Source organism: Fundulus heteroclitus, chromosome 14 (genome assembly GCF_011125445.2).
Source record: "Fundulus heteroclitus isolate FHET01 chromosome 14, MU-UCD_Fhet_4.1, whole genome shotgun sequence".
In the NCBI taxonomy this organism is placed as follows: domain Eukaryota; kingdom Metazoa; phylum Chordata; class Actinopteri; order Cyprinodontiformes; family Fundulidae; genus Fundulus; species Fundulus heteroclitus.
Window position 1 is genome coordinate 3,220,354 of NC_046374.1, and position 16,672 is coordinate 3,237,025.

A 16,672-nucleotide genomic window follows, 5' to 3' on the forward strand; every position below is an offset into this window, starting at 1 on the left:
TCTCATAATTATTTGCATTGGCAAAGAAACCATAACTGATTGGTCACTTTGACCAATAATATTTTTTTACCTATACAGCTTTACTCTAAAAAGAATTTAAAACTTTATGATTAACTTTCTAGATGTTTTAGTTTAGCTTTAGCCATATTGAGCAGGGGGCAAAGTTTTCAACTGCTAGATCAGGGGTCTGAAACCTGCAGTTCCAGAGCCACAAGTGACTGACTTAATATTATTACACAGTTAAATATTGCCATTTTATTTTTTTTGATTTTTTTTTGTTCTGTGCCCCTGTAAAAAAAAAACTTGGCCCCACCTTGGCCCCCCTGGTAAATTTGGTCTAGAACAGCCCCTGCTCTTAACTCAGTAACCGAATGCAGTCCACAATCACGATAAAGACAATTAAGATATCATTTATAAGATTCTTTTTCCTACATTTCTTGTGGGTTTTTTTTTTTCATTTATCTATTTTATGAGACAGAAGCATAATTTAACCACTCATCATTTATTGAAATATCAGTTTTCACCAGTTCACAATCTATGCACTGCTAACACAGAATGTCTTTTAAATAACAGATAGAAGAAAAAAGGCAGATGAATATAAAATTCATTTATTCACGTTACACTAATAAATATCAGAGGATCTAAGAGAAATCGTTGTTAAAATTATGTACCTTAAAACTTAACATACAAAAATATACATTGTAATTCACATGTTTAGTCACATTACTAAGATCCAACATCCTGAAGCTTGCACAATCAAATTGAATGCTGCTCTCTTTCTGCCTCTGCTAGTTTGACGTCTTTCAGATGCGCAGACCCTGCTTCAGATATTGTTAGTTCAAAGATGCACAGAAACACTCCATTTTTAACATCCCTTTACAGTCAGAAATTTCAAGAAGTGGATTAAAATGTTGTCAAGACTATGTCTGAAGGCTGCTTTTAATCCCAACACCAGCAGTGTCATGTTCCTGCTTTATACAGGAACCTTTGCTGATATCTTCACTCAGAGGCGTTTAATGGCGCTCCTACATAGAAGACAACAGGACCCCTGATGTTGAAGCCGAGATAAAAACGCACGGGGCTCTTTAATGGTTTGTCGTCTATTCTAGATGTTATTTTCTTCCCTCCAGCACAAACAGTCACTTTAGCTTCTTCTTGCGTTGTCTCGATCTGGATTGGTTGAAGCATATTTTGAATTTCTGACAGCTCCCACACATCCCCACTCTTCCACATGTGATTGATCTTCTTTCTTTTCGTTTTGTTTGGATTCGGTTCACTTGGATCATTATCAGACTCAGTTTCCACGTGGCGTTGAACCACTGCATCCAGTCTGGACCTGTGGATCCATCTGCTCAGTCCTCGGCCCTTTCCCAGAAAAAACAGCGGCAGCAGATAACGGCCTCGAAGGTACTTGCCGTAGACATTATCATAGGTTTTTTCCATTAAGGTGACACAATGTTCCAGGTCGGGATCAAATATGAGGCCCAGAGGTGGCCGTTCTGGGTTCTCTCCTGGATCGTCCTTGTTTATGATTACTTCCTCCGATGGTTGGTCTTGAAGCTGATCCTCTTCTGTTTCTGGTGTGTTTAACTCTTCGTTGTCATTTTCTTCGCCTGTCCGAGGATTTTCCTCTGGCCAAAACAACAGCAGTACCAAAAGATAAAACTCTGGGTCACTTTCGTGCACCCCAGTGGACAGGAATCGCTGAAGTATTTGCTGGAGTTCTCTAACCAGGGGTTGTTGAGGAGAATCAGGCACCTTGTTGCTCAAGATGATGTTTGAGAGGACGTACCTCTCTGCCACTTGGACATCGTCTACATTGTTCTCGTAATCAGTCTTTAATTCATCCCGGATTTGCTCCAAATCCGACTGTGTTTTCTCAGTCACCGAGAACTTTGCTCGTCTTTCCTTTGACACAAAAAGGCCGTGATTCAGACAATCCACAAGAGCTGGAAAGCTGGTTGAATCAGCTGCGTCATCTCCTGTGTATGCTTTATAGCAAGTGGCAACGTCTTTCCAAAAGTAATCTGGCTCCACGGTTATCTTGTCAAGTTTGGAGTAGTTGAGATACCATTCAAAAAACTCAAACTTGTCCTCAACTTCTGATTTAAGGCTCTGTTTGAATGGGTGAAGATGTCTATATTTCCCAGAGATTATCTTGGCTACTTGAATGAAACCAAAATGGCCTCGGTTGTTGAACCCATCTGAAAAGTTGCCATAACCAACCCATTCACTCAACTCACGGCCTAATTCTCTCTGAGCCTTATTCTCAACATCTCGGAAAGCCTCAAATGCCTTTTCAGCTATTCCTTTTATCTCGTAGGGTAGTGTGGCTTTTTTCAACAAATGGTTCTTATACACCTGTCCGAGGGTGTCTGCAGCATAGGAGTTGTTCTGGGCTCTTTTGATGGCTTCTTTCGCCCATATTTCTGCTTTTTTAAAGTTCGGTTTACTTCCTCCTATGTAATACAGGCGAGCAACAGTTTGTGGAAAAATATGCTTGTCTTTAAATTTGTTTGAAGCGTTTTTTAATACGCGAAGAGCTTGACCAAAAGTTTCTTCCGTAATTATGTCTTGAATTAGATATGAAAACTTCTCCTTGCCCTTCTGACCCATTTCTCTCTTTGTCAGCAGATCTTTGACCAAATGGACAGTGTCAGGTTGAGCTTGTTCCCCACAAAGCAGATATATGCAGTCATCTGCCACCGAACTTCTGCGTATGTTTAGGAGGTCAGCAAAAAGCTCCAAGCATCTCATAGCAATATCTGGATGAACCAGATCAACCCTTGAACCGGATACTCTGAGGAGGTCAGAAAATGGCTTCATTCTATCTTCAAAGGGAGGACCTCCATGGATGGGATCAGGTGGTCCAAGGATCTGTTGACACTCCTCCATAATCAGGTAGGAATCCGGAACGTAGGCGTTCAGTAGTGCCAACATTGAGAACAGCTTTGTATTGGTGGGAATTAGGTTGGCTTGCACATCTGCAAGATGAGAGGCCATGGTGGTCACATAAAACTCAAAGCTCTATTCTTTTATTGTCGTTGTTTATGCTTGAAACAGCTGTTTCACCACACTTCACAATCCTAAAAAGAGAAGAGACCAGTTTTTAGCTTTAATATTCAAAATACTCAAACATGTATGATCAAAGTGTCGGTGCTGTATACAGAAATTTAAATGTGCAATATATTGCACATTTAAATATATGCACTAAATTAATATATATATATATGCACTAAATTAAAAAGAAGAAACATGTAAAGGTTACAGTTAGACCTTTGGATCATGTGTAATTTAAGGCAAAGTCAGTTTATTTATAAAGCACTTTTCAGTAACGAGACGATTCAAAGTGCTGTACATGAACAGAAAAACATTACGGAGGAGAAAGGGTTGATTTAAGGTTGTCTTATGCTTGATGGATGCATGATAGAATAATAGTGTTTATTGTTTTAGTAATGGTCATAGGCGGAAATCACGGAGATGAAGATGATCGTGCTGAAACCAAAGGGTGCACAGAGAGGACATGAAAGGTTCTCTATTCTGTGGTGGGAAGTAACGAAGTACAAGTACTTCGTTACTGTACTTAAGTACAATTTCCGTGTATCTGTACTTTACTTAAGTAGATTTAATAATGGATACTTTCTACTTTTACTCCACTACATTTAACAGTAAGTATCTGTACTTTCTACTTCACTACATTTCTATACAGCGTTTCGTTACTCGTTACATCCAAGACGCATTTCGGTTTTTTGATTTGTTCGTTAGTTTGAAAGTATCCAATGGCGAGAGCAGAATCAGTCCGCTGAACCAATCCAAAGCGGGAAATAACCATTAGGCCCTCCCTCAAGAAGAGCAGCACAGTACGCAGGACCTGCAGAATCATTAACTCCCAGAATGGAGTCCAAGGATAGTCATCCTCCAGAAGACCTGCCCCACCCATGGCCTTATTTAAAAGATTTCTTTGAAATAACTGGGTCAAAAAACGCTTCCTGGAGATTCCAATGCCGCCTTTGCCTTCCCCGAAAGCATGAAATTCTATCTTTCAAAAATTCACCATCAAATTTGAAAAAACATATTGAGGTAAGTTAAGTTGCTAAACGCTATCGATGTTAAATTAATTTGTGTTAGTGAAGTTTTATGTAATCTTAGCAAGCTTTTTGTTGAACTCGACTGCAGTAAATAAATACAATTACTGTATATTGTTATAAGCAAGCATGAACTTGCAAGTAACAGTGATTACTGCGGTTGTGATCACGTCTCCCGCCATGAATGTTACATATAAGTTGACGCTAAACTCCTTCACGTCCTGGTTATTAAATAAATGTTAGCGCCATTAAAATAATCTCCATGTAACAGTTACAGTCATATTCAATAAATTAGAATATGGCAGTGTTTCCCGCAGGAATTTGCTTAGGCGAAGTGGCGAGGAGTTGTCGCCTGTATGGCAAGCCGATTAGGCATATTATCGTCCGTACAATAACACGCAGTATTTTACGCGAGCACGTGTTTTTTACATCATCGCGCGTTCTGGTTGGAAACAATTTTCTTTTGAACGTGTTTATTTTGAATTAAATAAAACATTTCAAAGGTATAATAATTTCTCTCATTTTGCCTAATTACATGTAACCCTGCAGGTCATCACTGGAATTCTGATGCATAGAATAAAATATCTAAATCTAAACTGTCACAGGGGTAAACACAATAAAAACATGCTTTATCTGCATCATTGCTCATTAAAATGGTACATTACTGATTTATTAAAACTAAATACGATAGTTACACTTAATGACATTATATAAGCCGTTAGGTATTATGGTTGGCAAGTACTTTTACTTTTAATACTTAAGTAGTTTTAAAAGCTTGTACTTTCTTACTTTTACTTAAGTAAAATAATAATGTGGTACTTTGACTTTTACTTGAGTGAATTTTTGTCTGTGTATTTGTACTTTTACTTAAGTACATTGTATGAGCACTTTCTCCACCACTGTGTGGATCTCGAAAAAAAATTTGATTTCACCATATCTGACAGTTAGAGGTGATTTACAAGAGAGCAGATCTGCAACACAGGTCTGTGATGCAGTCTATAATGGTTTTGATTCCTTGAAGATTGTCAAAACTCACAGAATTCTGATGGTCCGTATCATATTGCCTGGTGCTGAGCAGCTAAAGGATGCCTTTACAGACATAAATCTTCTTCCCAAGAAGCCAAATACACTTTCTATTAATAAGTGCCACCCACTAGCATTGACCCTTGACACTTAAATGTTTGGAACAGCTGGTGAATAATCACATCAAATCATTCCTCCCAACTAATCTGAACTGGTTTGCTTACAGGGATGTTGTAGTGAGGTCGCCATTTCCACCTGTCTCCATACAGATGCAGCACATTGGGTTATTGATTTCAGCTCCATCCATGTCGTTATAATCTTGTCAGAAAAGCCTCTAAACAAACTTTATTTCTATAGCACGTTTCAGTAACAAGACTGAAGCTGAAGACCTCCCGCAGGCGAACAAGCAAAATTAATGTTTAACAACTCTAAAGGCAGCTCTAAAAACTCCTGCTAAAAACAAAAAGGTTAGACAAAAACAGTAGACTTTCCCCAGTAGCATATCACCATACCCTATTACATGGGTGTGTATATATAAATTCCTGTTCATATAATGAAGTTTCAGTGAACTACAACAGTTTAAACTCTAAACAAATAGATATTCAACTGAATGCTGCTTCTCCATGTTTGGTTCTGATTCTGGGTATGCAGAGTAGACCAGAACCAGAAGACCTGAGTGGTCTGGAGGGGTGATACTCTGTTAACAAGTCTATGGTGTATTTAGGTGCTAAGGGATTTATAGACTAACAGAAGTATTTTAAAGTCTATTCTCTGAGATACAGGGAGCCAGTGTAAGGACTTCAGAACTGGGGTGATGTGCTCTACTTTCTTAGTCTTAGTGAGGACGCAGGCAGCAGTGTTCTGGATCAGCTGCAGCTGTCTGATCCACTTTTTAGGAAGACCTGTGAAAACATCGTAGCAGTAATCCATTAGATTAAAGATACACGCGTGAATTAGTTATATGTAAGTCAATTTATGACTTTCTGACAAGAAGACGACAGACAGCGTTGGCTGAGTAACAATAAAGGTGGGTTCACCACAAAGATGTGTGTTGGTCCCCTTACTGTTCACACATTAAGCCCTTAAGATGATTACAGATCTGTGAAAGACTTCATCAGCAACATTCTCCACTGCCTATCAAAAGGGAAGATCTGAGTATCCACCACACCAGGTTCACGGAGAATCATCTGACATCAAGGGACGACACCTGTTGTCAAGAAAGCCCTCAAACAGTTAGAATTTCTTTGCAGACAAATAAATATGAAGGTTTCCATCTCAGCCATGATTACATTATGCAGAGCCACCAATAGGAGGAGCCTCACAACAGCACAGCCAGAGAGAGACACAGTCTCAACATGACAGTGAGAACAGCTGGAAAGATCATTGGTATTTCATTTGCAGGTCTACACTGAACAGATAACATTTTAAAAGACAACATATGCAACCACATAATCGGCATCCTATCATCTGGGAAACTATACAGGGGCATGAAATCAAGGACTAATTAACAATCCTTTTCTCATCACAATCATAGGAGAATGTAGTATAGAGTTGGATAATAGTATGTTTGAATTTCACCCTGTCTTGTTTGTAGTTCTTAGCTCCTCACTAGTTTTCATATCCGCTGACGGTTAATCGCTGGATCTCTGAAGTTACATTTTGCTTTTATGTGACACGTAAACATTTTTAGCATGCATTCATTCGTCTTTAACGTCTGATGCTTAGAGGATCTAAGTTTCTCCCTGGTATGTTCACACCCTGCTGCCACACGTTTCAGTGCACTAAGAAGCTCATAGCTCAAAGACCAACAAAACAATCTGAATATTAGAGGTGAAATCTTAATTTGTAAGGTTTACAATGTAGAATTGCATTTGTTCATATGGAAATCTGTACCAAAGAGTGATAAGAGTTGCTTAAACTTAAAAATACTTTTAAAACAAAGGACACCTAGACCGTCCTTTTCCAAAGCAGGTGAGGACACAGAATCAAATCTTACCTGTCAAGAGTCCAGCAGGTGTGCAGGTGACTGAACAGTCAGACGACGCTATTTATTGCCAACTTTAACAGCACCCACCCCATGCTTTGAATACTTTCCTCCTTATTATGCTGTAAGTTTCTCTCTGAGTGACGTCGTCTGTTGTTCCTTGACATTGATGATAACATTTCTACTCCATAGGAGCTCAAACCTGAAAAACCAGATGCCACCTAACCTAAGTTGTGTTTCTTTAGAAATTATGGTTTGGTTATGCTTTCTTGTAAATGACCACATTAAAAAATACATATATATAAATATATTCTAGATTGCTAAATAGATAGACAAATATAAAAATACATGTTAAATGTATTATACTGTCAATTAAAAATATGTCGAGTTTTAAACTGGCTAGGTGCATAATCATAGTCAGTAAATTATAATATGTGTGTATGTGTGTCTTTTTGAAAATAACCTTTTTAGGCAGTTATGAAAAGCATACGCCTGCAGTCCTGAATTGAAGATGTTTTTTATTGGTCTGATATAATAATCTAATCTTAAATGTCACATTTTCATTAGCTTTAAGCAGAAAATCCTCATCAATAACAGAAATAAAGATCATATAAACATCAGTCTGTGTAATTATAAAATGTTTTCTCACTGTGAAATGCATTACTGAAATAAATTAACTTTTCAATAACATTATTTATTATTAGATGGGTGTGTAGCAATATAATTACAGTTTATTACCAACCTTAACAGAACACACCTAATGCTTTGGATACTTTCCTGATTAATATAATGGGAGTTTCTCTTTGAGTGACATTCTTCTTTGTTCCTTCCCGTTAACATTTCTGCTCAGCTAGAAGCTCAAGTCCTAATGACCAGATGCCCCGTAACCTAAGTTGTTTTTCTTTATAACTGTTTTTTTTTTTCTTAGAGTCAGGGTTGGCATTAACCCCTAACCTCTTCAAAAGATGCGTCCCCTGTTTTCTTAGAGGAAAAGACGCTTATAAGTGAGATCACATTTTTTACAGTAACACACTCTGGGCTAGAGGGTGTGAGTTCTATACCTGCATCTAATTTGGATTCAAAGGAGAAGGGACCCAAATCTCAGCAGCACGGGGGCAAAAACACATTGGCACAGGTTTGTAGATGTGGCTGGGATGAGTGAGCCCTGGTTTAATGTAAAAGTGGATAGTTTTATATAGGCTAATGTAGGAAAGTTTTTCCCTGATTCTGCTAAATCCATCCAAAACAATCTGTAGTATTTTTACACTTCATATACTGTATTTAATAAGCAGGCATATTATGTAATTTCTAAAACAGATTACATTTCACTTGATAATAGATTAAGATGTATTTATTCAAAAAATGTTTTTTTTTTTTTTTGTTGGACACATTAACTGTCAGCTCACATCGTTTTCTACAAATCAGATATTAACAAGGCAGTGAGACTCACACAAAGCCACCTGAGAAGAGCTGTTTGCTTAGTAGAGTTAGAATAAAAGGAGAACACAGACCAAAGGTTGAGATTAAGACTGATTATTAACTAGTATTTGACAAACACACAATACAATAATTTATTGGATGATATGTAGAATTTAAACTATGTGCTTTACACAAATGAATAGGGTTTCCCCTCATTTTATTGCCACCCTTGGCAAAAATGTGTAAATTATTTTTTTACTGCCGAAGCGTCATTCCCCACTAAATGTTTAATGTTAAAATGTATTTTTTTAATAATTGTGCTTGTATTTCAAAGGCCAGTTTCTCTAAGATTGTTCTGGAGTTTCAGAATAAAAAACAGGCCCACAGCATCGCAACTCCTCCACCATACTTAACAGGGAAGATGAGGTTCTTTCCAGAAATTCATATTTTATTTTATGCCAGACCCACCTTCAGTGCTTTCTGTCTAAAGGCTAAATCTTTATCTCATCTAACCAAAACCAACATTTAAAGGTACAGGACAGCTCAAGAAGATCAACATGTCTGTTGTTGCCTCCGTTCTATTTTTATTTAAAATTGCCTTTCAAGATGATATGTCTGTTCTGGATGTTGTATATTATCAAATAAATTTCCCCCAAAAATGCGACTTATATTCCAGTGCGACTTATATATGTTTTTCCTTCTATATTATGCATTTTATGGCTGGTGCGACTTGTACTCCGGAGCGACTTATAGTCCGGAAAATATGGTACTTAAAATTTGAACGTGTAAAAAGTTGTACTTCTGAATTTTTTTTATTTCTACAATTACAAACTTATAATGTAACTCTCTCTGCAACTTTAAATTCACACTTACAATGTACAAATAGTTTTGATTCAAAAATAAATGACCTTCATACATGACTCCGACACTTCCGCCTTAATGGTAATGACCTCCCCCTGCTCCAGCATGGTGCTCCTCACCAGTAATCTGCTGTAGGCTGTGAAAGATACATACATACATACATACACACATACACACATACATACATTAGGGATGGAGTGGTTTATTAAAACCGTCCGAACCGTTCGGTTCGACTGTCTCGGTTCGATTCGTGTGTGTTGCGTTCGGTTCATGCACTGCTCCTTTTTCTCATAGGCGAAGCGTGTACACTCCAGAGCAGAAGGTGGCGGTACTGCGCCCAAAGCCAACCACCGGTAGTAAACAACAAGAAGAAGCGAAGCAGCGTAGCCGGGTGTAGCAGAAAAAAATCAGTTGTTGTTGTGGAGCATAGACATAATATAAGAGTAGACCCCGCATTGACTGTCGCGGCGCAGGAATTATGGCAGCCATCTTGGGGCGGTCGAACTTCTACCCTATCCTGCTGATTTAAGTTGGTCAGACGAAGGATGCCTCAGCACTGTGCGGCGTTTTTCTGTTTGAATCGACGGACTATTGACGTCAGAGCTCGAGGGATAACTTTCCACAAGTAAGATGAAAACTAATTCATTAACATTGCATAGCACTCAACTCTCACGCATTGACCGTGTGACACACGCATTTCACTAACTCCACACGCTCACACGCAACACATGACATTTCACACGCAAACATGGAATTTCTCACGCATAAAAATCACAAAGCCCGTCTGGGCTGCGGACGACAAAACTCCGCCTTCTGCTGAGTTGTTTCAGCTTCTTTCACAGCTTGTGGCCATCAGTAATTCCTGCTGCAGTTCATGTTAACAGAGCAGCAGGAAGAGTAATCAGAGTAATGAATAATTTTAGTCTTAACAGTGGTGAAAGTGAGCCGGTAAAGTCCTGTACCGTTTACACAGGAGGGGAGGGGGCGGGGGGAGAGCTGCTGCCAGATGACCGGTTCATTCAGAACCAGTCATGGCTGCATACTGGATAATAAAACAGTTCTGCTAACCAGATGCAGTTTAAAACGCCACTTAGTCTGTTTATAAGTTTCGTTTTTATCAATTCTGCATTTTTTAACTACATGCACCGTATTTCTGTGCCTCCGCGCTTGCTCCCCCCCCCCCTTTCCCTCGGAGCAGGTGCTTTTATCACCGTTCACCATTCAAAACGTGAATCACTACGTTTAATGTCCTCACATCGGTAGCAACGTGTGCCAGTTAAAGGTATACTATGCAATTGTATACCGCCACCGCCTCGCCAAGCCGCGGCCGCCGCCTCGCCGCGGTAGCGTCTCACCAACATAAAAAAATAAAAATAAAATAATAATAATAATAAAACTCGATATGCTTGCATGTTTATTTGACGTTAACACGTGGTACTCTGTTGTTGCTTTCGTGCGTGCATATAGTGAATGGCAGGGCAAAAACACATGGAGTTCTCGCCGTAAAGCGAGACTTCTGTGTGTGCGGGCCGTGAGCTCTTGCAATTGCAAGTGCGGTATTTACCCCACAAACCCCCAGGGCGGCCGAGAAAACCTTTGTTCGACCTGAAATTACTCATTTAATCATCCAAAACGGTATGGAACACATTAATTAACTGAAAAATGTTGCATAGTATGCCTTTAAAGTCAATAGGAGAGTTACTAGCTGTGTTTCATGCTATTTTTTTAACAACATAGATTCAGTGGCGCTTCGGTGGGCGTGCTGCCTCGCGCTTTAATTCAGGTGCACACTTTTAAGGGTCATTTTAAATAACTTGTAAGATCAGGGGCTTCATCTCAGACCTGTCAGTACCCCTGTTCCCTTTATAGGAGCCCTTTACAGTATTTAGTTATGCATTTTCCCCATTGTTTATCCGTCGCACGCAGCGCACCAACGGGGGTAAAATCCGCCCACCTCACCGCCCAGAACGCACTGACGAGAGCAATAGAGATTCGTCTGATCAGCGCGGCGACTGACTGAGAAACCTGTCGCTGTGAAAGGTGATGAGAATGTTATAAACTGTAACAGTCTAGAAGTGTATTGAGCTGAAAAGAGGGAGACATCAGCAGCTGGATCGTGCGTAAAGACGCACCAACCCATAGATGAATGTGTAACAGTGTAATAATTCGGTCAATAACTTAAAACTACTTAATTTTATTCAGTATTATTTGAACAATTGTGTATTTTTTTATGTCTTAATCCATTAACTGAACAATAAAGTATTAATATGTCTCTTTCTCTTTTTAACAAAAGTAATACATGTCTACTTCATTGTCTGGAGGATAAAATGAGATGGAGTTGACTCCGGCTCTTCCAGGGTCCGGTTAGCCCCGCCCCCAAACAAGCCCCGCCCCCAAATTAGCATAATCTCACTCTTAACTTTTGATAAAAGTTGAGAGGTCTGACATTGGAATTGATCATCAGGGACAGCTATTTAATCTGAATGTCTATGAATTCATCATGCAATTATTGTTGTAGGCTGTGATATTTGTAGTAACATTAACTTCCCAAATCTGAGAGCAGTAAAGCTCTTTGTGAAATTTATTAGTACAATCAAGACCCATGGAAGATGGAATAATAACAATACTTTGTTTACATCTTGAACAAACAGTTAAATAATTATTACTTTCTGTATTTTTTGAACAAATATAATAATCTTAACTATCTTATACCGTATGAAACTGTCTTGAGAATGATTTAGATGCTGACATATCTTTATAGATAATTGACAGGCTGTTTGACACAATGAATGGACGCAATCCTCGTGCTAAAGGATTCAAAGCTCCATTGGGTGCTTGGAATTGGATGCAGAGGAAAGCATTTCTGTCAAAAAGCAGGGAGTACTTGCTCACTTTAGTGACAAAAGGCGGAACACCCCTTCACCAATCAAAGAGGTCTATTAAAGTAATGCATGAGTAGTTCTTTAATCCAGTTTGGCGCTACTCAGTTCCTTTATCCATCGAGTTTGTAAGATGGACTGTTCACTGCATGAAGTTCATATGATGTTAATGTTTGTATTCAGTCAAACACACTGTTCAGTTTTGTTTGTCATAATTGTTTTGTCTTTAGCGTCGTGTTTCAGGTCCCAGGTTTTTCTAAAAGGTATGTATTACACAACAGAAAGTTTTTTACAGGTGTCAGAAAGATGGCATGTACAGTTTATTTATATGATTGTGTTTAAATGTGGTCGTGTAAATAGTATTTGGTGGTGATCAGTGGGGCCGTTGGCACAGAACGGCAGCCATGTTTCTGTCAGACTGACCACCTTGCGGTATGGAGAGGGTAAAACTAACATAATTGTAAAGTGTATTAGAGTGTTGAGAAAAATGTATTATACTTTATATGATATTCAGTTCAATCAATTGTTTTATTTTGCAATATTGTAAGTTCTTCTGTTTCTATTGTCCTGTATTCAGTGTATTTCAGGTGCCAAGTTCTTCTAAAAGGTATGTATAGTATTACACAATATAAACTACAGGTAAGTTTCAAACTGTTATGTATTACATCAGTTGTTGTTCCAGTTCTTCCAGTTCCACTCTTGCATCTTTTTTTATTTATTCAAGGGTTGGGGTGTCCTATGTTGCCATGATCAGAGTAAAAAAACTTTTTATCTTTTTCAGGTATTTGTCTGTGATTGGCTTTGTCATCAACATTGACACATTGATGCTAATGGTTTCTGAACTGCTCCAAATTCAGCAGTGCGTCCTCACATACCGGTTCAGCCAAGATCATTTGGAGCTCCTATTTAATTCAGTCAGAGCATCAGGTAAGGTTGATGTTAACTGAATAGAATAAATATTCTTAAAATGGGTTAAAAGTACAGCAAACGTTTTTTTTTTCTGGAAATGCATGTAAGAAACCTAGAATTGGTATTAGGTGACCATGTCATAATGATTAATATTTGGGACAACAGTAAATCAGAAGATGTCTGTGAAACTCAAAGCAGAAAGAAGAACGTGCACTATGCCTTTAATGGATATCTTTGTGTCTTATGCCTGATGAATTGTGCATGTATTGTGTGTCTGTTCTCCATACAAGGTGGCTGGAATACCAATCCCTCTGCAAGCTAGTTCCAGTCCATCTTCCGCCGTCTGATGGTTCGGTTTGGTGTCTCACCTAGTGACACAGGAAATGTGGCACCCCAAGATAACACTGTGTCCCTGTCTGCTGTGGAGATGTCCTCTGCTGAAACTGCTGAGGATCACCCGTCTCCATTTGTCAACATTTTGGCTGTTGTGTGTGACCACAGCTATCTTCCAACTAAGTTTGGTGGTCTAGTGGAAAATGCTCTGGTCTACATAGCAGGATTTTTAGTCCGCCAGATTCTGCGACAACTAGGCTGGGATGTATGTCTGGCAAGTTTGGTCAGAGAAGCTGTACCCTCATCAGTTGATGAGAGCTACCCACCTGCTTACTCGGAAAAACAAATGGGTGTGCCTAGTGATTCCATCACAAGGCACAGTGAAAGTGCTGAGGGCTGCAGAGAGGGTGATTCGCAAGAGCTTCACAAAAGCAACCTCCAAGGTGTCGACTGTCACCCACATTGTCCGTGAAGAGATTGGGCACGAGGATGTGTTCTTGCTTGACATTGAGGACCAATTGCTTGGAGACCATCATTCCACTTGTATGGTGGTATGTATGTATACAGATATATAGATATATATATATTTAATAAGTATATAGATATATATATATATATTATATATATATATCTCTATATATATATATATATTGTGTACCACTGTGTTTTTGTTAAATTTATTAAACTATGAGTGGCTGTTATTTGCAACATACATACATCCTGTTAGAATATTATATTACTTTTAACCATACTAAGAATATTTAAATGCACTGAACCATTTGGTATAATAGCTTTAGTTTTAAAATTTTCAGAAAAAACAATGTGAAAATTAGTTCAATATTCAGCGAGTTATAGTTGACTAAAATTGATTCTGCGCCTGGTCAACACATTACACTGAGAAGAGCAGTCGACCGCCCCAAGATGGCGCCCCTAAATCTCGTCAGCGCCCATAGGCGAGAGCGGTCGATGCGGGGTCTACTCTTTATATCTATGTTGTGGAGTATGTGGGTATGGCGAGTGGGAAAGAACAGGAGTTGGAAGACGCGCCAGCAGCACTTTATAGGTCTGCTGTATGGGACCACTTTGCATTTAGAGTGACCTACGATGACGGCGGAAAGAAAGTTGTGGATAAAAGTGCAACACGTGTTGTTTATGCTAACAGCAACACGACCAACATGTCAGCTCACCTGCGGAGACATCATCCCAGTGAAACAGTTGGCAGCGCAAGGAGGAGAGGGAAAGAGTCGACAGGACAACTTCTACTCCCCGCAGCTTTTTAACAGACATACGGTGACGAGTCAGAAAGGGCTGTCACCAGAGAGATCATGGAAATTGAAGAGCAGGTATTGTTTTTTTTTAATTCCGTAATTAGTACTAAATTTAATGTATTTTGTCATAATTTTGTCATAAAAGTACTCCTTTTTAAAGTACTTCTTGAATCTGAGATCATACAAGTTGCTATATGTTAGAAAGTTCACATATTATTATGACCCGAGGAAAAAACATCGATGAAAAAGTGGATTTTTAAGGCTTTTTAGCTCAAGGCTCATAACAAATGTTGCATGACCGATGATGTAATTTGTAGGCAAGCGTTGATCTGTTGACATGGTAACAAGATACTTCCTGGTTGCAAACTCGCTTTCTCAAACACAAATAGACGGATTAAACATGGCTAAAAAGTGTGTGGCTTATGGTTGGTCAAATACCAACAAGGATAATGTCTCTTTACACACATTTCCGAACCCAAAAAGTCCCGGTGTGCGAAATTCAGCTCCCCTGTGAAAATCTGTTCCCCTCTGTGTCGGGAGCGCTGCAGCCAGAGAGGCGGGGTTTCACGGCGCTTCTGATCGGTTTCTCGGTAAAACAACTCATATAATCATGTCAAGATTGTAACATTCAGTTTAATCGGCAGCTGTTGTTTACAAAATTGTAAAATAAAAATAAATAAACGCTGTCTTCATGCAGCTGAAATGTCCATTCTCTCCTCTCCTCACTCATGCGCAGTGAAGCGGAGAAATCTCGCCGTCATCACAGCAGCCAGCTGAGAAGCGACATGCTCTCTACACTACCTCTCTGCAAGGCGCTGCTACCCCGCAGAACCCTGAGGCGTGGTGGGGATAGACCCACAGCCCTTTCGGTTCGGAACCCCCATGTCGCCCAACCCCCGGAGAAAATGAGCGCCACTGCGCAACAGATAAATGCGCATCCGCTCTCAGAGCGCTCACGTCCGGATTATTAAGTAAAATTCCAGGAACACATAATGCTGAGATGAATGCTGTGGTTTGTGTTGAATGTACATCTTTTTTATGTGCTGTTTTGTCAGATTTCAGCCGTCATAAACGATGCCAGGCAATCGAGCTTCAATGAGTTGTTTCCGTGTTTACATCTGAACTGTCAGCCATGACTGCGATTATGAGCACCGATTCCAATTATACATTAGCAAACCACTTTGTTTATTCTCCAAAATGTTTGTCTCAGACTTACCCGAGTCGTAACAGACGCTTGCGCTGTCTTTCGTGTTAAAATCATCACTTTGTGAATCGCCATCTGAACTTGTTGTGGTTGTACTTCATTGAACTCTCTGTAGCGTAGTCTGGGCTACACCTACGAATTACGTCATCGTACCACGTGACCCAAATTGTGGATTTTCAGCCTAGCGGTCCCGAGGGACAATTTTAAGTCCTTAAAAAAACTTTTAACGGCGCAATCGTGATCTCAATGCCACATTTTTTGAAAATATGGCCACTAATGCATGTATTTCCGAGTTGGTCGATCTCAGATTCAAGAAGTACTTTAAACTAAACAGAATACTTGAGCCTTTGCATTTATTTTATTTTCTCAGTGTGCAGTAGAGCGTATAGTTTTAGTGTCTGTGCTGCTATGACAGTGTTTGTTTTTATCAATCTTTTTTAAAACTACCATACTATTTGTCATTTTATCATGCAGGTTCAACCCAGAGAAGCCCAGGTGGCCAGTTCATCCTCAGCTGGAGAGCCAGAGGCATCAGAAGAGTCATCTCCTCCTCAGACTAAATCTGTCATGGTAGAGCTTTTAGGAGAGCTCTTTACATCAGAGAAGGGAACCACCAAGTCTTTGTCCCAGATCACTGAGGAGGAGGTCATGTCATACAGGCTCACAGGATGCATTCCTGTGGATGAAAATCCACTTGCATGGTGGGG

At 39.4% G+C, this 16,672-nt stretch overlaps 1 protein-coding gene across 2 annotated transcripts; it reads right to left on the reverse strand.

Moving 5' to 3' along the window:
• Positions 1-637: 637 nt before the first annotated feature.
• Positions 638-9,532, reverse strand: LOC105919167 (sterile alpha motif domain-containing protein 9-like). 2 transcript variants are annotated; one of them, XM_036146065.1, is made up of 2 exons: positions 9,420-9,532; positions 638-3,086 (listed from the first exon to the last, which is right to left on the reverse strand). In XM_036146065.1, exon 2 carries the CDS (start codon positions 3,001-3,003, stop codon positions 1,000-1,002), a length of 2,004 nt encoding a protein of 667 aa, XP_036001958.1. In that variant the 5' UTR covers positions 3,004-3,086; positions 9,420-9,532; the 3' UTR covers positions 638-999. The 2 variants fall into 2 exon arrangements, with proteins under 2 accessions (XP_036001958.1, XP_036001959.1); XM_036146066.1 differs by lacking the exon at positions 9,420-9,532 and adding an exon at positions 7,105-7,124.
• Between the last annotated feature and the right edge of the window lie 7,140 nt (positions 9,533-16,672).

What these genes read in the sequence shown, in the direction of transcription:
- LOC105919167 (XM_036146065.1), bottom strand. Translation starts at nt 3,003, where the DNA reads ATGGCCTCTCATCTTGCAGATGTGCAAGCCAACCTAATTCCCACCAAT.